This window comes from Lemur catta, chromosome 3, assembly GCF_020740605.2.
Source record: "Lemur catta isolate mLemCat1 chromosome 3, mLemCat1.pri, whole genome shotgun sequence".
In the NCBI taxonomy this organism is placed as follows: Eukaryota; Metazoa; Chordata; class Mammalia; order Primates; family Lemuridae; genus Lemur; species Lemur catta.
Window position 1 is genome coordinate 67,333,094 of NC_059130.1, and position 26,032 is coordinate 67,359,125.

At 39.8% G+C, this 26,032-nt stretch overlaps 1 protein-coding gene across 1 annotated transcript in view; it reads right to left on the bottom strand.

Moving 5' to 3' along the window:
- Nucleotides 1–26,032, bottom strand: part of ST6GALNAC3 (ST6 N-acetylgalactosaminide alpha-2,6-sialyltransferase 3) — a 311,067-nt gene that overhangs the window by 69,331 nt on the left and 215,704 nt on the right. Inside the window, exon 2 of the mRNA XM_045547723.1 lies at nt 22,471–22,665. Within this exon, the coding sequence (XP_045403679.1) occupies nt 22,471–22,665 (195 nt within the window). The remainder of the gene's footprint in view (nt 1–22,470; nt 22,666–26,032) is intronic.

A 26,032-nucleotide genomic window follows, 5' to 3' on the forward strand; every position in this document is an offset into this window, starting at 1 on the left:
AGTTTCTTGCTGCCTCAGTTACCCTGGATTCCAAGCCCAGTGGGAGAGGTAATTTCCTGCCTTACTTCAGAGCCACTCCAGTAGCACAGCAGCTCCTGCGTTTGTCAGCACGCACATCTGGCAGCTCTCTTGCCTCAGGGCCAGCAGGCTCCAGACTCTGGAGCCCTGCAGAGCCTGGGCAAGCATCCAGTTGCTGACACAGCAGCCGGAGAGTGCTTGGGGAATGCAGGAATGACACGCCCCACGTCCAAGGGGGGTCAGCCTGGCCTCTGAGTAAGCAACAGGAGACAGGAGGAGACAGATCTGGGAGAAAGGAGAGTCCAGAGATCAGAGGCTCCTGTGCCTCGGGGACTCACCGTCCCTCCTGTGAGCGGGTTTGCATAGTTGGGGCTGAGAGGCAAATGCAGATGTCCTCTGTAGCCTGTGAAGTGAGCCCAGCTTGTCCCCACTCTGGCAGCACATTAGGTCATCTGGAGGAAGCCATGGCTACTTGCTAATGCAGCTGCTGTTCACAAACCAGCCACGCCACAGTCCAAAGGAGGAGGGGCGATAACCAAGGAACCCCTTCGGTATGATGGGAGGGGTGCGTTTCTGCTTAGATTCCTGAATCAGCACACACAATGCCTTGCCCTTTGACCTCAACCATGTCACTTGCCTTTCCTTGGCCTCATCTTTTTCTCATCAAACAAGGGGGGATAAAAGGAGCTGCTCTTCACAGAGGCGCTGGGTAGAGCTGCGCGTGACGCAGGCATTAAGCCAGGGGGAAGAAACCTGAGATGTCTCCACAGCCCTCTCCACTCACCAGCTGCTTTCGTTTGGAAAAGTTACTTAAGCTTGTAGTGACATCATTTCCTCCCCTATATAATGGGGTTAATATCTCATTGCTTAATATCTCATGAGTTTCTAATAAAGATCAAATAAGAATGAGACTGTGTTGTGAACTGCCCGACGCACTGAGATTCCATCAGTGATGCCAAATCAAATTCAAACACTAAGAGCCTTGTTTATAACACAAAGATGCGCTACTGTTTGGAATTGCAGACCTCTATACTACTGTCTCTGGATTCACTTATACAGTAAATTTAAGGACATTTCATGACAATCATTAGGGAAAAACAGGAACTATTGTGTGGCCTAAAAATCTATACCATACTAACAAACATGTTTTGGGTCAAAGTCCAATTATTCCAACAAAGCATTGAAATCACACCAAAAAATTTAAGATCACTGAGCTCTAACTTTCTTCCCTCATGTAAATGCAGTCTTCCCTGTGTTCTTCTTGATACGCTAATGGCACTCTGAGGAAATCCACAGTGAGAAATTGCAGTTTCTTCCCAGCCTTCTCAGTCTGCCCATGCATTTTAATCTTGGTTTGTGTCAGAAAGGCTTTAAGAGTGTGACCCTGCCCTGCAGACTCACTTATTATCCTTCCCAGAAATAGGAGTCCTTATTAAAATCCATGCAGTTTGTTCAACTGTGGCACCGCTAGCTGAGCCCAAATTGGAAAAATTGAAAATAGCAAGCAAGAGGAAAATAATTTTTACATGGCGCTTTTTGGATCAATAAAATTAATAATTTTTATCAGAAATAAGTCATTTCAGCATGGTTAGAGATATGTGGTCAGTCAACCTAGCCTGATAGAATATTTTTTATTGTAAGAGATATGTATTCATTTAACAAACATTACTTGAGCATCTATTATGTGCTGGGCAATGGTTGGCAGTGGGAAAACATAATTGGAAAAGGAGACACTAAAACCTTCAATTAATTACAGCAGATCCTCAAATAATGGCATTTCACTCAACAGTGTTTTGTTATAATGTTGAGAGAAAAAAACATCGATTCCCAGACAGGGCCACTGTCTGTGTGGAGTTTGCATGTTGTCCCCATGTCTGTGTGGGTTTTTTGCAACTACTCTGGTTTCCTCCCACATCCCAAAGCTGTGCACGTGAGGTGGACTGGAGTGTCTAAATGGTCCCAGTGTGAGTGGGTGTGGGTGTGTGTGAGGGTGTGCCTTGCAAAGGGATGGCGTCCTGGCCATGGCTGCTTCCTGCCCTGCACCCTGAGCTGCTGGGACAGGCTCCAGTCACCTGAACCGGAATGAGTGAGTTGGAAAATGAAAGAATGAATGAACACAAATTATTGTAAAATGAAAATTTGTAAAGTCTACCATAACCATACAAATGCATGACAGTATACGATGGGGTGCAAAAGGGCCCAGTGAGCCCACCACATCTGTGATTTTGAACATGTGATGGGAGGAGATGCTCCTTACAATTTTTGCTTTGCAAACATTTATTTATTCCCTGATTTCACCGACCACCATGATCACCGCCATCATTCACTGATTCACCAAAAACTGGCTAAAAATTCTTTAACTTGTTTTTATTAATCTTTCTTAAATGTATGTATAGCTCACATTTATTTCAGTGTTTGCTATTAGAAGTGTTTTGGGTCTTTCTTTAGAAGTTTGGCAATGTTTTTGCTACCAGAAATATGTGGTAGGAATTTAACTCTTGTGTATCTCAATTAGACTGTGGTAAAATTTGTTTCATTAAACATCATTTTCTTCAAGTCACAGTTTCCAAGAACCCCTTAATAACATTACATGAGGACTTAGTATACTTGCTTGGTCTTTACTGACGTAAGTTTCAAGCAGAGTTCTACTCCCAAATTATCTTTTAAAGCTAGTAAGTGCACACATTTTCCAGCAAAAAATGCAGAAAGTATTCTAGACCAAACTGATAAAGTCAGTAAGGGATCGAATGGTATCAACTCAAGCACTTGGAAAGAATGAGGTTAATACTACGAATATGTGTGATTTCCGGGTGTGCATTAGAGCCACCTGTGAAGCTTTCTAAAAATACTGATTCCTGTGACCCAGGCTAGCCTCTGAATCTGTAGTTCTCAAAGTAGGGTCTCAGACCAGAAGCATCAACATTACCTGGGAAGATGTTATAAGGGCAAACCCTTGAAACTGACCTCAGATCTACTGAATCTAAAACCTTGGGGCTGGGCCCAGCATGGGTGTTTTACCTAATCCTCCAGGGTAATCTGATGCATGTTAAAATTTAAAAATCACTTCTCTAAATTATACTTTCCAAAGACTCAAGTGTGCTTACAGAAGGAGTCTGTTCAGTCAAGGTTGGGGAGAATCATTGTAACTTACTACCTTCCAACAGTGACATTAGTGACATGATGACAAGATCTAAAACAAATACCAGTGAAGGTCCTTAGAAGGGCATAGTGGTGAATCTCACTTCTGTGATTGGTCATTTCACTTCATTTGACCAACATCATTTTATTTGTATCACATGGTACTTTTTATATGTCTTCTGCTTCCTCCTAGACTGCATTCTGCCCATAGTACACCTTCAATAACATAGAAAGATGGCTCTATTCAAACCCAAAGTTCAATTTGTCATTGGATTATTGCATGCTATTATGGTTTCCACAAAAGCACAATGTAAATAGAGAAGTCTCAGGGAAGGATAATTAACATAATCATGGAAATACACTCATACCCCTATGAGTTCAAACTATAGTTAGCACGCTTAGAAAATCATAAATGGTATGAATTAGATAACCATGGATTTGTGTGGCCAATGCCAGAATATTATAAAGTGGTAACAATGCAGAGAAGCTTGAAAAAAGAAATTTTTAGAATAAGTAAAAGCAAGGACTGTCTTGTCCAGTGAATAATAAACACAGGTAATTATACCAGGTAAAATCATCCTTAAAGGTAAGTGGTAGTATCTTATTATTCATCAAAAGGTAGTAATGCCTAATGGTTATAAGTTCAGATTTAGATCAGATTGCATAACAGCAATATGATCTTATGAAAATTAATTAGCCTATGTGTGCCTCAGTATTCTCATTTATAAAATGGGAAAATACTAAATAGTTCCTACCAGATAGCACTGTTGTGAGAAATAAATGAGTTCATGTGCATAAAATGCCAGTAAGCACTTGATAAACATTAGCAACCATAATCATTATCATATCTTCTTTGTATCTCCTACTGCATCTGGCCCAACATGTAAGTATCAATATTTGTTGACTTAAATTGAAAGATATTTTTTAAAATCTTAGAAATTTTACAGTATTTATAGAGAAGCAAAAGGAAACATTGTCACACAAGGACAGCCAGACTCATTAGAGAGTGAGGCTCTTCATAATTTTTTCCTTGACTTTGATTAATAAAAAAAATTTTAAATGATGGTTGAATAATGAATATCAAGTAAATAATAATGAATATCAAAGCCATCACTGGCAATTATAAGAAGTTAATATTTGAGCTGAATTACAGAAATTAAAATAGACTCTTAAGATTAGAAAGGATCTTGCTAGGCACCTATTCCAAATATAAGAATATATATGGTAGCATCCCTGTGAGTCTCGGTACAAATACTTCCAGTCATTGAGATCTCACTGTTTGACAAGAATGTGCATTCCAATTTTGAACAATGTTAATGCCCAGAAAGATATATTGAACTCAAATCTGCCATTGAACCTTCCCATCACTGGCCCTAATTCATGTGATTTTATGAAATGCAAATCTTACTGAGCATTCTTACTCATCAGACATACCACAATAAAGGAGAATCACATCTCTCAGCAAATCTGATCTCTGTTTCTCTGTTAAGGTTGAAATAAATACTATATGGAAATTCATACATTTTTAAATATTTTTGGATGTACTTCTTCCTGAATGGAGGCAACACTATTGGCAGGAAGGAAGTGGAAGAGGATTTGAGATGCAAAGAGGGTCCGACCTTTCAGGAGCTTATGGTTAATAGAGAGGGAGACAGTTATGCACATAAATAATAGCAATAAATTGTTACAGGTGCTCTGGTAGAAATAGAGGCTCCACTAGGAACTAAAATAAAGCACACCAAGAAAAAGGAAGCAATCAGAAAAGACCTAGATGGGTAAAGATGGGAACCAAGATGGCTGACTAAAGACATAGCTTGTTGGACTGTCCCCGCTGAAGGGTAGAAGATTGGCCTGAGGAGAGTGGAGAACAACTGTGGGTCGGGTGTGGATCACAAGGAGAAACAAAAGGGGTGTCTGGAGACCCCACTGAGAAGGGCTGTGAAACTGAAAAAGAGGAAGATAGGACAATGGCATGGACCAAATACAGAGAGGCCTGGAGCCCAGTGAAAGGGTAAGGGGGACTCCCCTCCCCCACGTGGGTGACTCTGGCAAGGAGCAGGACACAGAACTCTCCCTGTAGAGTGCCACGAGAGACCAGAGAGCCAGCATTCTTACACCGAGACACCTCATCCTCTGTACCTCCTCCATTCCTGGCATCACCAAATGTAATTTTGGTTCAAGCTGGCTCGTAGCTTCGGCCCCTTCTCCCCCCACAGCAACCTCAAGAGTGCTCTGTTCTGTGACGCCTATTTCTCTGCAGCAGGGGTGCATTCCTGGCCAACCCTGCCACTGAGAGCAGAACCACCACAGTGGCATAACTTAAGAGGTTCTTTAAACCTGCTAAAGCACCCCAAAGGCAATTCAGGACCAGCACTCCTCTCCCTGGCACACTCAGGGACCAATCTTCAGGGACTCAGAGACAGGTCAATAAGCCTATTAAGAGACCAGATGAGAAGGAACCAGTGAAAGAACTCTGGAAGTATGAAAAAATTGAAGCAAAAGGACACCCCCAAAAGAAAACAATAACTCCTTACCAATGGATACCAACCTAAATGAAAATATTAAAATCACAGATGAAGAATTTCAAATATGGATTGTAAGGAAGCTCAATGAAATGCAAGAGAAAGTAGAAACCCTATGAAAAGAAGTCATAAAAATACTGCAGGAAATGAATGAAAAATTCTCTAAATAAATTGAATTTTTGAAGAAAAAACAAACAGATTCTGGGAACGAAAAATTCATTCAAGAATTTACACAACACAGTGGAAAGCCTTAATAATAGGCTAGATCAGGCAGAAGAAAGAATCTCAGAGCTTGAAGATAATACCTTTGAGCTAAAAAAGTCAGACTAAGAGAAAGAACAGAGACATAAGAGAAATGAACAAAGCCTACAAGAAATGTGGGATTATGTAAAGAGGCCAAACATAAGAATCATATGCAATCCAGAGGAAGAAGAAGAAAACACAAGGGTTGGAAAATCTATTTGAAGGAATAATTGAAGAAAATTTCAATTATTGGCCTTGATAGAAATCTAAATATCCAGATACAAGAAGCTCAAAAGATTGCTGGGAGATTCATTGCAAAGAAGCAATCACCTTGACACAAAGTCATTAGACTTGCCAAAGTAAACATGAGAGAGGCACTCCTGTTGGCACTAAGGTGAAAAAAATAAGGTAACTTTCAAAGGAAAACCTATCAGACTAACTACAGACTTCACAACTGAGAATTTACAAGCCAGAAAGGATTAGGGGCCCATTCTCCATCTTCTGAAAGAGAATAATGGCCAGCCTAGAATTTTATATCCTGCAAAACTAAGTTTCTTATATGAAGGAAAATAAAGACCTTCTCAGACAAGGAAATGCTGAGGGAATTTGTCAAGACCAGACTTGCCCTGCAAGTACTCAGAATTACATTATAAATGGATCAACACAATAGACAGCCACCAGTGTAAAATCACACAAAAGATAAAGGTCAGAGCCCAGATACCACAATGGCTCAAGATTTAAAACAGAGCAATAAAGGTCTACTCAACAGGATGAACAGAAATCCACCCCACTTATCTATTCTTTCAATAAATGTGAATGACTTGAACTCCCCACTCAAGAGACATAAGATGGCTGAATGGATAAAAATATACAAACCAAATATTTGCTGTTTCCCAGAAACACATCTAACCTACAAGGACTCATTCAGACTCAAGGTAAAGGGATGGAAAATAATATTCCATGCAAATGGAAACCAAAAGAAAGCTGGTGTAGCCATTCTCATATAGATAACATAGCAACAAAAGTAAAGAAAGACAAAGATGATCATTATATAATGGTAAAGGGAACCATTTAACAAGAAGACATAACAATTCTAAATATTTACACTCCTAACACAGGAGTGCCCAGATTCATAAAGCAAATTCTACTCGATCTAAACAAAATGATAAACAGCAGCACTATAATAGCCAGGGACTTCAATACCCCACTGACAGATCCTACAAACAGAAAATAAACAAAGAAACAATGGACTTAAACTGAACTCTAGAACCAATCGGCCTAACAGATATCTATGGAACATTCTATCCCAAAACCACTGAATTTACGTTCTTCTCATCAGCTCATGGGGCATTCTCTAAGATTGATCACATCCTAGGCCACAAACATGTCTCAACAAACTTAAAAAAACAGAAATTATACCATCTATCTTTTCTGACAGGAGTGGAATAAAATTAGAAATAAACTCCAACAGAAACACTCATCTACACACAGAGTCATGGAAACTAAACAACCTACTGCTGAATGATAACTGGGTCAAGGAGAAAATTAAGATGGAAATAAAAATATTCTTCAAACTAAATGATAATGGAGACAAAAGTCATGAAAATCTGTAGGATACAGCTAAAGCAGTCCTGAGAGGAAAATTCATATCTATAAATGCCTACATCCAAAAAACAGAGAGATCACAAATCAACAATTTAATGAATTATCTCAAGGAACTAGAAAAGGAAGAGCAAAACAATCTCAAAAGAACTGGAAACCATTCTTATAAGCAAAATATCATAAGAATGGAAAAATAAATACTTCATGTACTCACTATTAAACTGAAACTAATCACTCAACACCCAGGTGCACCTGTAGTAGTAAAGCTCAACGGAAGCCAAGTAGGTGGGAGGAGGCAAGAGGGGACAGGTAAATTCACAGCTAATAGGTACAATGCACACTACCTTGGTGATTGGCACACATATAAGTTTGACTCAAACTGCACAAAAGCAAATAATGTAACCAAACTATTTGTACCCCTGTAATATTCTGAAATACAAAAGAAAAGAGCTAGGAGGTGAGTAGTTCACCAGGTAAATAGGGAAGGAGCAAGCACTTGAAAATCCAGAAAGGTATGAAGTATGAATACTGTACACTTTAGAATTCACAGTGATTCAGGGTGGCCAGGCATGGAGCACCATATGGACAGGGTGCAACGAGAGATGAGCCTGAGAAGTGGGCAGATACCAGAGTCTGTAGACTGAATGGTCTTAAGGACTACACATGGATTGATTCCCAGCACAGACTCTAACCTTTTAATGAACTTATCCACTACCTCAAGGAATGCCATTAGCCCTGAAACACTTAGCACCACCTACGCATGGTGAAAACCTGACTCACCATGGCCTTATTTCTTTCCAAGGAAGTGGTATCGACTTTGTTCTATAGAAGGCAACTTAGAGCTCAGAGAAGTTGAGTATCTTATCTCAATCTGAAGACTATGGGATGAACATAGAAAAACAATCTCCCAATTTGCAGCATCCTAACTTTTCTAAATGTTTCCATGTCCCTTTCATGAACTAGAAGATGAGAAAAAGAAATGACTAGATAAGGAAAGTACAACACATCTCACAGCCTCAGTGAAGATGAATTAATGAGATGCAGACTTCAGTTGCTGGCAGATTAGTGATGAAACCCCCAGAAGAGCATTCTAGCAGGTTCAGCTCCCACAAGACATCTGAGCCAAGTGCCTTGCTTTCCCTTTGGGGATCCCTGCTACCATTAACCTGGGTAAGCTCCATTAAAAACACTGAGTTGGTGGAAGATGCGCTGCCCACACTAATACACTGCCACAGAATTAACTCTGGATAAGGAAAACTCTAAGTACAAGGAAATTTATAACACTAAGGACTTTAACAAATCTGAGCTAACTAACAGGATGCCATGAACTGAAATCCTTGTGTTCCAAATTTTCCAGGAAACTTCATGAATGCACACTTGAGGGAGAAAAATTCATGAGATATTCTAGGCAGGTCTCTACATAAAGAGAGAGGAATTATCAGAAAAGACGCAATACACTGACAAGTAGGGTGATTATTAGCTGGTGATTCTTAAGTTACCATTCTTTTGGTAAATTAATGTGTATGCTTACATTAATATTTATTAATATTTCCCCAAAAAGGAGTCTTAACACTTTTTCAAAGGCCCACCTGAGACACAGACTCATCAGAGCAAACTCTGCCCTGATCAGTTGGAGGTGGTGAGGAAAATGCGGAGATGGAACATTTTCATGCCAGACGCATTACTGGAATGGGAATCTGCAAGTAACTGGTGAAAGGAATGATTGGTCAGGTGAGGAATTGATAGCAATCTATCCACAGTGTTTAAATAGATAAGTTGCAGAACACTTAGGAAATGACAGTTACAGACAAGAAGTAATGCTAATAAAGTAACCTTTCAAAGGGGTAACAAAGGTTCTATTCAATCATTCTTAGAGAGTTGAAGGATTAAGGACACATTTGGATGGTTGCACATAAAGTGAGTGACTACAAATAGGAGACCATCTGGATATAGCCCTCTGGGCACTTGTTTGCCTGATTAATTTCTCATTAAAGATAGCGTAAGCTTCTCCTTGTAAGCCATAGAAAACATTCACTTCTTTCTTAGCCCTTTTCCCACTACTTATTAACAAATAATCTTTCTTTAAGACATCAAACTATGCGGTTGTTCATCTACCTCCAGCGGCCAGGTGGTACTACTGCATATATGAGTGGTATCACCTGACCACTGAGTGACTCAACATTCAATGGTCATTTTTACAGGGTCTCATTCAAAAGAAATGTCAGTAGTCTCACATCGTTATTATGTCTATGCTAGATATCGTCTTTTGGCACCCAGTATCTATATTTACCTTCTCCTATGCTCTTGCCTCATCCTGCATAGCAGGGGCTAGAAATCTAACAACTACATTTCCCAAACCTTCTTGCCAGTAGGATCTCATATGCCTTTTAGATTCTGCCAGTGGAATGCACTCCTGCAAGATTCAAAATGCAGGAAGAGATGGGGTCAGTCTTCCCGTGGCAATGGTGGCTGAAGTGTGGCCTCTGGCAGTTGTGATTTTGCCGCATTTTCACTGAGTAGACACCAGATCTTTGATCCAGAAAGACTATGACACTCCTAACAGCTTGCTGCAGTTATCTGACCTTGAATAAGTTCCCTACCTTCTCCATCCCTTGGATTACTCATTTATAAGAAGTGGGATAATAATGGTACCTATTGCATAGGGCTGCTTTGAAGACTAAGTGAATATCTGGCAAGATGTTAGCTATTACTTCTGCTACATATAAACCACTTAGAGGAATGCCTGGTACAGAGAAGTGCTCAATAAGGCTTGGCTAAGATAATGACACTTTGAGACCACAGGATACAGTTGGCAAAGGAACAGAGTTGATATTAGAAGACAGAGGACAGCTGTGTGGCACTTAACAAAATATTTAACCTCTCTGTGCTTCATTCATTTAATGTTCTTAATTGAAAATGGAGGATATAATCAAGGCCACAGGATTATTTATTAAATGAGATGATGAGTCAACAAACTTTGTAAAGCACACAGAACTATACAAGTGTACATAATTATTAGTTACCATAAAAAGTGCCAAAAGCATTCACAGGAAGGAGCCATGTCTGCTAAGTAGAAGAATAGGGCAAATCACCATGGAGGAAATGGCCTTTGCACTCGGTTTTAAGGAGTGGGTAGACTTTCTACATGTGGAGGTGGCCTATAGAAGCTTGGCAGTTTGAACTAAGTCATGAAGGTAAAAAATTGAAGGACCAATATAGAATATATTATTATTTACCTAACATCTTTTTCTGGCAGTTACACCACATAAGCATTGAGAAACAGCTAAGAGAAGGAATCCTAAATGGAATTCCCTAACTGGCTTTCTGCATGGTTAATTATCACTTGCAGAGAAAAATGGTTATGGGGGCAGGATGCTTTGAAAAGAGAAGGCTTATGTGCACGATTATGTAGTCTATAGGCTTTAAGATGCATTCTTCTTTGTTAAAGCCCCTCCCCCCAAAAGAAAGCCTCTTACTAGCAGGGAAATGTCAAGGTGGCTCAGATGGTGAATATTGTTCTGTTGCCATGATTATTCCTGTGTTTTGTCAGCATAAAAATTTTTGACATAGGCACCCCACTCTCTGAAGAGATGAATGCCCTTGTGTTAGGTGACTCCATTCCCAACCTCTTAGTAGGCATAATAACTACAGGCTGAGAGTGGGTTATTTAACAAAAAGGAGAATTATAATGATCATGCTGGTTTTGAGAAGCAAATAATCACATTGACCGCAGACCTATGCACTAAAAAAATAAATAAATGAATTCTAGAGATTATGAGGGCAATTGGAGTCTGTTCATATTCATGTGGCTCCCATGGATATCAAAGACGAATCTGCCTCTTTGAAGTAGGTGTTGAAGAAAGAAACACAAGGGCCGTTTGGCACATGGCTCAGCACCCAAAACTTGACCTCATTTTTATCCTCAGTGGATTTCTGAAGAATGATGTCAATTTCCACCTAATTTAAAATCAAGAGCATATATTATATCCCACTAGTTCTTTAATTTGGGAAAGTCACTGTCTTCACTCTGAAAGGCTGTCCTGAACACATCATGTCCGAAAGCTCATATTATTTCAAGAATACAAGGTTAGAAAGTTCAGTGCAGCCAGGGATGAAACACAGTTATCAACTACACTGCTTTTGAAATGGGGCTTAAGTAAACTAATAAAATAGCATGATTTCTTTTGAAAAATGTAGCGAGAGAAATATGAGGTCAATTCATCAGCAAGTTGGCAAAAATGATGTTACTGTGGTTGTTATTCCTACCAGTACAATAGAGTAAAAAGTAAGGAGAGTTTCACTTTTGTACTCAGTCCAGATGTAGACTGCAACAAGATAATCGGCTTAACAGTAGCCAGTACCAGAAGTAAAAATCTCAACTCCTCTACTTGTCATCTGTGAAGTTCCTCAATTCAACAAAAGCCATCAAGATTAAATCAAATATGAGAGTTATAGGCAATTCAATCCCGAGCACAGGAATTAGGTCCAGTCTGGAAAATACTGTGTCAGTACACTGGATGCTCTTTCTCTGCACTTGATCATATGACTAAAACCTGGGGCTCTGGAGTCAGGTTCAAACCTCAGCCCTGACACTTTGAACATATGTGATTTTGAGCAAGTTGGAAAACCTATCCTAGCCTCGATTTCCCATATTCAATATGGGATAACAATTTTACATAACCCAAAAATTATTTGTAAGAAATTTTCAAATTCCAACAACTCATTAAAAGATTTATACAGTGTGATGGTTAATTTCATGTGTCAACTGGACTGAGCCATGATGCCCAGATATTTGGTCAAAAACATTATTCTGAATGTTCCATGAAGGTGTTTTTTGGATAGGATTAACATTTAAATCAGTAGGCTTTGAGTAAATCAGATTACCCTCCATAATATGGGTTAGCATGGTCCAATTAGTTGAAGGTTTTAATGGAGCAAAGACTGATCTTCCTGAACAAAAAGGAATTCTGCCAGCAGACTGCCTCTGGACTGCAAATCTTCCTGAGTCTCCAGCCTGCTCACCTACCCCAACAATCTCATGAGCGAATTCCTTAAAATCAAGTGTGCTCTCTGTGTGTGTGTGTGTACACACACACACATGTGTGTGCACGAATGTATGTGTACATGTGTATATGTATATATGTGTATATATGCACACATACACATCCTGTTGGTTCTTTTACTCTGTAGAACCCTGACTAATACATATATTATAAGAAAAGAGAAGTTAATTACAAAGGTGGTTCAAAATAATAAATACTGTCTTGATAAGTTTCAAGAGAAAAATCATACAGTCATTCAATAGGTGCCAAAAAGTTATTTGATAAAAATCAACACACATAGGTATTATTTTAGAAACAATTTTAAAAATATATGGATTCTTTTTTAACATGGTAAAGAAAACTAACTCAGGTGCACCAATTTTATATTTTTTTGGTCTTTATTATTTCTCCCCAAACCCTTGCAATAGTACTTTCATTTAAACATCCTCTTATGCATTTGTTTTTTATTTATTCTTTGTCTATATGAAAACATATGTATGCAGTTGTAATTGTGGTTGGTGTATATTTAGGTTTATGTCTATTTTTATATTAACTGTTTATCATTTCACTGTGTATTCTATAATCCTTTCTTCCCTTTGTTTTAAGAAGCCCATGTGTGTATGTGTGTGTGTGTGTGTGTGTGTGTGTGTGTATATATATATAGAGAGAGAGAGAGAGACAGAGAGAGAGAGAGAGAGAGAGAGAGAGAGGCAGATAGACAGATAGACACAGACAGGGTCTCACTCTGTCACCCAGGCTGGATTTCAGTGGCATCATCATAGCTCACTGTAATCTTGAACTTCTGGGCTCAAGCGATCCTCCTGCCTCAGCCTCCTGAGTACCTGGGACTATAGGCATATGCCACCATGCCTGGCTAATTTTTAGATTTTTTTTTGTAGATACAGGATCCCACTATGTTACCCAGGCTTATCTTGAGCTCCTGGCCTCAAGTGATCCTCCTTCCTTGGCCTCTAGAAGTGCTAAGATTACAGGCATGAGCCTTCAAGCCCACTCTATATATTTTTATTAGTTTTTTTGTGCTCTTTATTTTGTTTCATTGATCAACATTTTTAAAATAAATACATTTTAAAATTATTATTGCTTGTGGATTAGACCTACTACTTTTTTGCTCATCTTTTTTCAGAAATCTTTAACATATTCACCTCTATATGAATTTTAGTGCCATTTTGTTGCATGAAGAAAATCTTGGTTGTATAGGACAACTATTTGCATAACTGTGATACATATCAAATCACCCCACACTCAGTGGCTTGAACAATTATTTGTTCATGCTCATGTTTCTGTGGATCAGCTGAGGTACAGCCCATCAGGCTGAGATCAACTGGGCTTAGTCCAAAGCTGCAAGTTGGTTCTGGGTCTGCTTCTTCACTGATATAGTTACTTTTTGAAATAAAATATTCTATAATGAATATTTTTCTTTTGTGAGTAAGCTTTTGTAAGGCTACTCTGAAAAATGAGAAATCACAATTTGATGCCACCTACTTAGTGACAAATTATCTTCCAGACATTGAATACAATAGTTTCATTGAAATTACTTGAATATTTGGTATTCTTAACAGAAGTGGAATGAGTCTCTTATGTAAGATGGTTACTCAGCCTTCATAATTACAGGCTGAAATATCAATGCCATCTAGGTAGTATTGTTCCAGGATTCTTCTAACTTAGTCCATCTTGTTCTCTTCCTTGATGCACCTCAATTTTTAACACTTCTTAAAAGTGGGGTTCATTGCTGATTGTTAGCACATTGTCTGGAACAGAATAAGCATTTATTAAATATTTGGTGATTGCCTAATATTCATGGCTAATACTAACTGCCATTTGAGAAATGCTTTTTGTGCTAGTCTCTCCACCAGGCTGTCAGTTTGAGGAAACTTAAACAAAAGCTTTTACCATCGGGATGCTGGTTCTATCATATTTTTTGACCGTCATATCAAGGTAGGTGCACTGTTTTGTTTTCCTTTGCTTGTCACAAATGAGGTAATTCGATATTTGAATTTCTAATAGGCTCCTCTCAAATATGTTAACATGACAGCTGGCAAATGGACATTTTTCTACCCAACCTTCTGTAATGAATAAAATTCCCTTATATCTTCCTGGGGAACCAATTACTACATTAAAAACTATGATAATAATGGATCTTTCATCAATAAAAAATGTGATTTGTAAAGTGAAAATCAATCTATTTTGACTGCAGATGCCTCACAGAAATGGGGAAAATTTCATCTGACAATTATAATAACACTATATGATTTATCAGTGGAGTAAGACCAGAAATTCGGTAATCAGTTTTGTCCAGACATTTTCTGGCTATGTGACCTCGGGAAATTGTGACCTTTATTTTCCACTCTTAAAAGGATAAGCCGGTTTACTAAGCAATATGTTCCACAACAGAAAGAAAGACAGCGTTCACCCCTGGCAGGCACCCGAGCCGACGGGTGGACGTGACTTCTCATGCTCAGCCCACCGGCAGGTTTAAGAGTTTACATCTGGAAAGACAGCTCCCCTTATCCTCCGGGTGGCACTTTGTTTAAAGAAGAGTTACAGAACGTTTGGTGGTGGTGGTGGTGGTTGTAAAATAACTGCCGTGTATCATCTAGGACTCTGTTGGTTGCAAGTGACAAAAACACAGTTCAAACCAGCAAAAGACAAAAAAGAGATTTATTGGCTTATATGCCCAAACGACGGGGGAGGAGAGGGGCTGGCTTCAAGAATGACTGTGCCCAGGACCTGGGTCCTCACGCTGGCCCCACAACTTGTTTCTGCTTCTCTCAGTGTCTGGGTCTCATTCTCCCCAGGGAACACGGCCACTGACACCCAGAGAATCTCATCTCAAGAGCTTCACCACCAAAGAATGCAGGCTCTTTCCCACCAGCATTACCCAGAAAAACAAAATGAAATCTGGAAAGGCTTCAAAATGGCTCATCTTTAGCCACATGTCCATCTTTCAACCAGTCTCTTGATGGGCCAATCACTAGCCTGACTGTTCAGCTCACCCTGTGGTCAGAAGGAAAGGGCCACCTTCTCTAATAAAGGGGACATGGAGGGGAGACAGACACAAGAGGCACTGCATACACCTGCCTGGCTAATTACTATACACGGGCTATCCAGAAAGTATCCAGCCATTATGAATAGCCCCTTGGGCGGAGGGCATTGTGTTCATGTCGGGGGTACACTGAAGTGACATTATTAGAAGTGACCCCCTATGTACTTTGCAGGACCCAGGAAAGAGGCCTCCAAGACTGGGTAACCAGCTAAGCAAAAAGAAGAGAAAGCTACAAGATTAGAACTAAAGGTCGTAGTTCCAGAGAAAGGTAAGAGATGGATCCACAAAGTGTGAGGCAATGATGATAACTAACACAGACATTAGGAGTCTGGCTGGGCGCGGTGGCTCACGCCTGTAATCCTAGCACTCTGGGAGGCCGAGGCGGGTGGATCGCTCGAGGTCAGGAGTTCGAGACCAGCCTGAGCAAGAGCGAGACCCCGTCTCTAATAAAAAAATAGAAAGAAATTATCTGGCAACTGAAAGTATATAGAAAAAATTAGCCGGGCATGGTGGTGCATGCCTGTAGTCCCAGCTACTCGGGAGGCTGAGGCAGTAGGATCGCTTAAGCCCAGGAGTTTGAGGTTGCTGTGAGCTAGGCTGACGCCACGGCACTCTAGCCTGGGCAACAGAGCGAGACTCTGTCTCCAAAAAAAAAGAAAAAAGAAAGTAAAAGAGAAAAAAAGGAGTTTACTGTGACTTTAGGTGTAGTATCCTTGGCCTACTGGGAGTAGTAGGGGCTGGAGGAAGATGCCCAGTGTATACATGGAACTTTTGATCTTTTCCTCAACTCTGCTTTCTCTTGTCCCTCTGTCCCATCCAATTCCTTCTCCAAAGAATATCTCACCTCTCCCACAAAAATTTCCTAGAATTATTACAACAGCAATGTCTGTCCCTTTCATTTGGTGCTGGATTGTGGATTGTCTTGTGATATGGCCATTGATTGAGAGTTGCTATTTCACAATCAGACAGAGAAATATAATGATCTCTTCTCCACTCAACAAATGTATGCCCTAGTACTTGAGAAAAACAATAAATTATCTTTAAAATGACTGATCTAATATACACATGTCAAATAAGTAATCCTTATTATATGTTAATTTAGTTGTTTCCTTTTCCATAACAACTTAGTAGTCAAAATTTCTTTTGCCTTGTATTGCACAAATGGGAATGTTCAGATTCTAATTAACAATTAAATTGATCAATTTTAAACTTTTGGAACATACATTTGCATATAATTGCTCTCAATATACTTAAGTAAAACCCAAAGCCTATATTCCCAAATATAGAAAACCTATTTACATCAGCTTTAGTTACATGTGTACATTTATTTGAATGTGTGGAGTGTGTGCTTTTATTGCCAAGAAAGTCAGCTCTGTTCCTTAATTGTTAGTCTAACCACAATTTGGGAAATTCTATTGCAACATCAATATGTTATACACATCTTTAATTAGGCTAGTACGGCCTGTTTGTCACAGCAACTGATCCTAAATATCCTTATGTAGTCTACTTGAGGCTTTTTAAAGAGGCATATTTTGGCCTCATTAAATTGTTAAGCAAATTAATATGCAGCCCTACATTTGATTCCTGTATTCGGGAAATCCTGAGCTTCTCCACTTAGCACATCTTTAGGCACCCCATGAAAGGACACTCTTCCCCAAATATTATACCAAAAGTCCTCTGTAGCCCTAGCATGACATGGAGTAGATATTATCAGATCTGAGGGAGACATCTGTCAGCCCCACTGATCACCAGAAAGATCTGGCCTTGGCATCCTATTGATCACCAGAGCTTGATTCTCTTATCCAGCAGTAAATTACCAATGTCTTCACACCAGATCACACAACAAAAAAGACAACACAATGACTAAGTCCATTGTAGGAAACTACAAATTAAACCCAGCTCAAAGTTCATTTCCTTCTCTTTCCCCCAAATCTGTCTTATCGCAACAGGAAAAAAACCATACTTGCTTTGAACCATACCCTGGGGTACCTTAGTCCTTTATACCTTCCCTATCTGCCACAATTAATAATTTTAAATGAATAGTTAAAATTTGTGTTAAGGAGAAAACAGGATTCATAGGATTTTGCCAAGCACAGATACGTTTGTTTGGCTTTATTTTTGGAAACACATAAGTAACATGTTTTTTTACCATGGCCAAGGTCAGTTGATAATACAGTATCTCTATCATAATGCTATAGATGGGGTCTTCATATTCACTCCTGTTAAAGATGGGGGGGGTCCAACATTGACACAGTATTGATCTGGCAGAGGAGTATAAGATCTGTTGCAAAATCTAAATTGCTCCTGGTCCAAGCTTCAGTTCGAGGCTACCTTGTGGTTGTTGTCAACATAAATGTTGATGAGGAATTTGGGGTTCTGTGGCCAGTGCAGACTCTCAGAATTTCAGCACTCACCCTGTTGGTTGGTACTCATTTTGCTTTCCTGTTTCTCAACACTTCCCCTCCCCCAAAGGAAAGAATCTTAGCTTGTCCTGGTTGAGACTGGAAGGGGGACTGGGTGAAGAGTGGGACCAATCACTTGTTACAAGAACAGTAGGGGGGGGGTGTATTTTAGTCCTTTCAGTTAACTCCTCTACAATCATCGCCACAGTTTCCACAACATATTTCTTTTCATGGGTTCTGGATCAGAGAAAAAAACACTCAAACAATTTGAAATATAAACAAAGCCACGCACTTATTTTTCCTGTATTCCTTTTACTTTTACTTTTTGTATTTCCATTGGAAACAGATTATTCAAAAAACAGATGAATTGATAAAATGAAGCAGAGTTTGAACTGGGTATAATTTACTGTATGTGAGGCCTTCAGGACAGGCTGTCATAGATACACAAGACTGCATATATTTCCAGTTGGGTCACTCCAAAGGGATCAGAACTCATCCATTTTTTAAAGATAACTAAAGAATCAGATTATGCTCCTAAGCAACCCTACTCTCCACATTGCCCACTAGATCTTTGATCTAAGTCTCCTGCCTCCCACCTCACCTTACTTTAGACAGGAGTGAAGAGACATTCTTTTTTACAAACATTTTAGCTCATAAAATCTATGTCTAGTTACAGCAATGTGTGACCCAGCTGGAGCTCTGGCCAACAAAACCATCATCAGCAACGCTCACATTTGCAGATGCTCTAGGTCTGGTAATCATTGCTGGCATGCCTATGTGTCTAAAAAAATCTAGGAAGTTTAGTGGTTTCCAGAAAGCATATGCATTTTAGGGGAAAGAAACTTCTGAGAAAACCTTGAGGACCAAGATCTTGAAGTAAGTAGATCAGCTTGGCGATCACCTGACTCAATCCAGCCAAGGCTATTGACCCTGCTCAGGATTAGAACAGAATGAATATGGACAGAGGAGTGTGCGGCTACCTACAAAGAATGGTTTGAGGGTCACTATTTAAGCTATTTGTCCCAGAACATCGAATCCACCACCTATCATTTTAGCTATATTACATTGGCTCTTAAAGGCTTTATCATCCTGTCTCTTGTCTGATGTCACCATCTCTGGGAAGGACTGCTCCTGAGGCCATTATTGGTAAGGACCAATGCACGATCATTTAAGAGTAAGAGTGGGGCACAGACATGGGGCTTGGGGTCGGACTGCCAGAGTGAAGGATGAAATCAATGAGGAGGGTGGTAGAAAGTCACCAAGCTTTCCTCCCACCTTAGCCCAGAACTGTTTGAGTTTGGAAGAAAATCCTCCATTCTCTTTGATTCTTCTAATGCTATTTATCATCTTCCATGCAAAATTTTCTGCTCTATATTTATATTTATGTTCATGTTACAATATGGAGCCTCTCTTTCTATCATGCATAAATCAGAACTAGAGGAATAAGTTACCTATATATCTGTTAGTTTTCATGTAAAATGAAATTGCCTACTTCAAATATTTCTGGCTTGTTTTAGATAGCTAATGTCCCATTGCTTCCTTTTAGTTATTTCCTGCTGTTAAATTGGGTGAAATGCTTTGTGTGATTCCCCACCCACAGTAAGTGGTAAATAAATAATCCTTCCTGGAATCAGCATAACTTTTAAAATGAAATAGATACAGAGGAAAGTCCAAAAACATAAATGTATACTTCACAAATAATTTGACTATGAACACCTGTGTAACCTCCAATGGGATCAAGAAATAGCACATTGCTGAATTCCCAGAAACACATCCTGATTACACACTGCACACTCTTCTCAGAGGTAATTGTTATTCCCACTTCTAAAATGGTAATTTCCTTCCTTTTTTTGTTCTTTTTAGTTTTACCCCCATATACATCCCTATGCAAGACCATTTAGTTGTGCCCCTTGGTGTGATCTATAAATGGAATGACTGTGTATGTTCTTGTATCCTCCATGCTGTCACATATAACTAGTTTCTTCCTTGTCATTTATTGTCATTTCTGTATAGCATTCCCGTCTACATCGCACAGTCTTGATCCATTCACCTAGTGATCAACAACTGGGTATATTCCAACTTCTGACTGTTAGGAACAATGTTGCCACGTGTGCTGTCCGTGCCTCCTGGTGCATGAGTTCATGGGCATCTCCAGTGTAGATATCAATGACTGGAAATGCTGGGGCAAATAGTATGCAGATCTTTGACTTTACTAGATAAAACAGTGAAGCTGTTTTTTCCAAAGTGGTTATTCCAATTTATACTCCCATTACTAGTATACAAGAGTTTCTGTTGTTCCACATCTTCACCAACACTTGGTATTGTCAGACAATTTTTTGCCAATCTGGTATTCAGTATATGGTAATACATCCTTGTGCTTTTAAAATTTTTTTCATTGTGGCTTTAATTTGTAAAACCCTTATTACTAATGAGATTGAGAACCCCTCCACATGCTTATTGCCTTGAGTCCAGAATCTTTAAAATTTAAATATAAATTCTGGGACTTTGGACTGTGGTATTTTGGTGTTAGTCATACTGGATACTTCATGGCATACTGGTAAGTACAGAGAAAGCAAAAGAAATGCATTCACTGAACAGCAGTTTGAAGCTGGGCACCTCATGCACTTTGTCCTATTTAACCCTCATAATAATTTTGCTAGGTTGATGTCATTGTCCTTATTTTGCAAATAAGGAAATTGAGACTCAGAGGTTAAGAAATTTACCCAAAAGTAAATATACTGCTTTTATAAGTCAGTGTCAGAACTGAAACTCAAACCACGCCTGTGTGCCTCCAAAGCCTGAAGTATTTTCCAGTAACCATGTTCTCTCCCAAAAAATAACCTCTGCAAGAGCAAAAAAATAGTCAATATCCTTTGGTAGAGTCATTTTATTAAAAACTGTATCAAAAGAATTTCAAAGGTGGCCTGGTGAATAAGACTAATTAAATAACTGCATCCCTAGGTCAGTTTTTCCTTTCACACTCCAAAATCTGATTCATTAATATTTAAACAAATGAAAGCGTCTTTGATATCTGGTAGGATTTCCCTTATGAGAGTAATTTGTGAGACAGGTTAGTCACATGTTTCATTTTCAGCCTGTGACAGGCACTTGTGAAATGATTAACACTGTACAGTAGAGTTATAGACTATCAAATGACAGCCAGAAATAAAAGTAAGAAAAGATGAGAGTGAGATAAACTCTTCTCTAAGATATATATTTTATATAGGTAGTCAATTTATTAGGACACTTGACAAATTCAAGCAATAGACAATTCTAAAAAATTAATTTAAAACCAATTAAAGGATAAACATCAAACAAGGCTCCTAAGAATTTATATTTTATTAATTGTGCTTTTTTCCCCAACTATAAAGGTCTAATAAAAAGCCTGTAAATCCTGAAGATACAGAAACAATTTTCAAAGAGTCAAATTAACCATAAGCAATAACTCTCATGATATTGCCTACAAAAAGGGATGGACAAAGCCAGCATTTACCATCCCTCCCAGGATGCTAAGAATAACTCTCAGGACAGTGGTAGCATTCTGTGCCTGAGCCTCCTCTCTTGTGTCTTTACAAAATGACACTCTCTTCAGAGATGAAGACACACTACTGGCCTGTATCTTTGTCACCAACAGCTTCAGACAAGCTTCAAACCTGGACTTTGCATCTCTGAATATTAACCTCACATTCATCCTACTCCATAAAAAACGAATAGAGAAAACAATTTTAGTAACCACTTCTATCTACTTCACATATTTTGTCAGGTTCATTATTTTTTATTTTGCTTTATAAATCAAATGCTTTCCTGCAAATGTGCTAGCATACTGTGCACTTTCTAGTTGTCAATATACCTCCATCCTCTCCTGTACTACCAATAGGCTACCAAGATTTAAAGGTTCAGTGATTATAGGATTTAAATGATTTTAACCCCTTTAAAATTTGAAAACTCTTTAAATCCCATTATCTCTGCAGCCACTGCGAATTTTAAAATCAGCTTGGCCTTTTCTAGCTCCAGGTCTAAGGATTACAGAGTTTTAAAGAGTATAAATGCGTTTCTGAAGTTCTATAAAGAGCTCTCCCCAACCAGTTGACCTACAGGAAATAAAGCCAGCTAGTTCTCCAGCTGGCAACTGCTGATCAGAGTTTCTAAATGAAAAGATATGTATGTTATGCCACAAACCACCAGGACAACAGGTAATTGCTCCCTTGACTCCATATGAAGCCAGTGAATCAGAAGATTTGAGGTAGGAAGGGTGGCAGCTTTTAGACATTTGTCAGAAAATGTCTAAGAACGAGAAAACAGAAGTTGTTTGCAGGGACCCAAAGCAGCTCTCCAGGGCAGAGACCGTAAGTTCAGTGAGTTGGAAACCACCTTGCTCCTAAACAAAAGCCGTTACCATGGATACTCTCAGAGTCCTAGGTAACCCTCTGAGGTCTTACCTCTTGTGTCCTCACGTTTATGTATCCATAGTGAGTTCGAATGGGCCGCCTGTAGGTGTAAGAGAATGGTATCCATTTTGTCCCAGGTTGTCCAAAGCAGTTTAGCAGCAATGGGAAATTTACTTCATTTACAAGGCGCACAATCAGCAAGAAGAGGAACGCTGCTATGAAGCTCACCGCAATCACAGACTTTCTCTACAAAACATTAAAAAAAAATAAAAGAAAAACAAGAATGAATAAGAATGAACAACATTCAAACAAAACCAGTCACAGAGGACAGATCCTTTATTGCTCTCTCCCTTTCTTTCATAGAGATCAAAGGATTCTGTCATGTAGAATATTTCACTTGAAGACAGCAAATAATCATTTGGTGACCAGTTTGCCTTAGTGTGCTGGGCCTCTGAGAGCGAGCAGAGAGGTTTCCTTGGACTCTTCTGTTCCATCTCTACCCTTCCCTGCCTCCCGACATTCCCTGCAAACTCCTATTTAGTTTTCAAAACCCAAATCATGCATTCCCAACTCTAGGATGGCTTTGCTGATTGCCCATTTTCTTCCCACTGCCATCCTTTCACCCCCAACCTATCCATCCTAACAGGTAAAGTCCCGTGACTCCCATACTTTACTTTGAAGGCACTTCTAGTGGTGTACTTTTTTCACTGTGTAATTATTTATGTGGCTTTTCCTCCACATTATTGTGAGTTCCTGGAGAACTGGAATGTACTGTGTCATACTGATCTCTGTATCCCTGGTTAACACAGTACATTACATACTACAGGCACCAAAAAAAAAAAAAAAAAAAACACTTGAGTGAAAGGAATGAATACATAAATGAATGGATGGATGGTTTTTTGCATTCTTGTAGACTCATTATCACTCATTCTTCTGTTTCTGTATCTGCCACCTTCTACAACCAGGGAACTTTGTTTGTGCTATAGGCTGTCTAAAAGTGAGATTCAAAAAGCTAACAACAAGAGGAGAAAAAATTTCCTCCCAAGCAGCATAAGAATATTCTCTTAAATGTGCTTCCATGGGAACAAAAAAACAAGAGCAACTGCATCTGACTGGGGTGGGAGAAAGCAGAAACGCATTTGAGATTGAGCTTGATAAAAGCATGAGTTGTAATAGGTAGAGATGTGTGAACAGAGCTTTCTAGGCCGAGGGAACAGAGCAAGGAGACAAGAAAAGGTGGGGTTATTCATAGCCATAGAGCAGTTTGTCTTACTGGAGCATAAAGGAGAAAAAGCTAGAGACACGAATGATAACTTTATGGTGAACTGCCTCAGATACCAAGCTAACATATCTGCACTGTGTTTGCTGGGTGATAGAAAGCCAAAGGAGATTTTTTAAAATTCATTTTATTTTGTTGAAGGGGACAGTTATAAGTTACATGAAATACAAGTGTTCAAGATGCATCAGAGCAGGGAGAGAGGAAAGGTGGGCAGTGACTAGCTAGGAGGCCATCCCAGGTGGCTAGGACAGAGGTAATGAGGGACGGAAACTAGGGCAGGGGCAGAGGGAATAAAAAAAATGGAAAAAGATGTGAGAAACTCGATTTAGGTGGAAGGCACGGACCTTGGCTACTGACGAGACAGAAGCGGCTGACGGAAAATTCAGAGATGCCCGAGAGTTTGAGTCTTGGTGACAGCAATAACATGGGTTATATCAGGAGAAACCAGAGTGGTCAGAGCAGGAATTGGTTTAAGAGAGTAAGAAGATAAAGCCCGTGGCTTTCTAGGTACCAGTTTCCAGGGACTGGTGGGTCATCCCGGTGGAGCTGTCAAGGAGTCAGGCAGAAGGTGAAGTCTAGAGCAAGAAGAAAGAGCAGAGCTGAGGACAGATCTCAGGAACCCTGGCATGAAGTGCAGGGTAAAGACACAATGAAATATTCTTTCATGAAGCTGGCTTGACCCCTGATTCTTCTTCAAACTTCAGGAAAGCCACATAACTTTCTGGGAAACACTGAAAAGTTTATTGCTTTTGTTTTCTCTGCTTACCACTTCCTGGTGGAATTAGCTCTTTTTGCTCTCCACAGACCCTTTCCGGGAAGACAAGAAACCCAAAGCCAGTCCCTGTGTCCTCCCTGGGCCCAGGGTCACAGCCTCAGTATGGAACCGGCCCCCAGCAGTCAGCGACACCCAAAGGAAGTCTTCGTTCTTGCTCAGCTCCTGTTATTTGTAAAAGCCTCGTCCCTCTGTCTAGCCAGCTTAATTTTCCAATCACTGAAAGTCCCTTGAGCTCTGACTCTTCAACACCCCTTATCTCACCACTAACTACCACAGCCCTACCTCATTTAACCTTCTAATCATGAAAAACCATTTTAATTTGCTCCTCTGTGGAATCATTATGTCCACAACATTGCAATGTGTCAAGGTAACAGCTTAAATGAAGTGATGGATCTTACAAGTTTAAAGGGACACAGACCAGAACAGATGGCTAAATAAAAGCAAAGAGGCCAGTCACCCATTAAGTAAACAGGTAAGAACCTTGTTTTTAATTGTCACCCGATAGCTTACTGCAAAACAGCAGCTTTCTTTGAGGGAGCCCAGACAGGATTCATGCTTCTGTCTATTCAGAGCCCAGCACGGCTCTCTGGTTCTCTTAGTTGCTGCATTGCATTGCATGGCTGGGGGTTTGGGGACAAAGACGTGAAGGGCCTTTCTGAATCACCGATTGTGAGTAGCAACACATACATAATGCACACATGAGAGGAAAATAAATCAACCATTTTGAGAGAAACTTCAAAACGGAATGAAATCGCAGTTGTAAAAGCCTGCTCCCTGGCAATCCATGTCTGCTTCCCACATTCTATCAAAGAAAACCAAGTAATGAGCACCGAGAGGGTGCGGGAAGCCAGACACTGACTGAGGTGCACTCCGCCTGGGACTGTGTTCTGCAGTGGGCGGAGGTGCTCCGTCCACAGCTCAGGCCCTGAGCCCAGTTTCTGTTGGGCTGCCTGGACCTGATTCTTCACCTTTCTTCTTGTTTCCATATTCTTGTTTAGCATGAAAGTGTTCTCATAGTGCTGATATAAAACCACCCCCAAATTTCACTAGGATAGATATAACTTCAAGCACATCCTGTGCTCCAGATGGCAAAAACAACAGAACCCAACACAAATGTGCATTCTTCTAGTGGTCACTTCCACCAGATCATGACCTTGAGCTTTGTGGTTGAGTCTGCACATAGCTGAATGCAATGAGAGTGTGTGTGTGTGTGTGTGTGTGTGTGTGTGTGTGTGTGTGTGTGTGGTAGGGATGCAGGAGGTGGGGAAGTGAGCCAAGTACTCATAATATGCATGATATATATGAAATAGTCACAACTTCAAGTCACAATCGTTCATTGAGTCCATGCTCTGTGTAGACTTGGCTGGGTACTGAGAAAACAGAAATAAAGCCATAAAAGACAGACAATGCTTCCAAAGAGGCCAACGTAGTGCAGCTTGTCAGTCAATAGAAAGTTATAGCACCATGTATGAAATGAGGTTAGTGGAAGTATGCACAGGGCAGGGTGCTGTGGAGCCCAGAGCAAGGGTGGGTGCAGGGATTCTGGGGGGAACAATTCA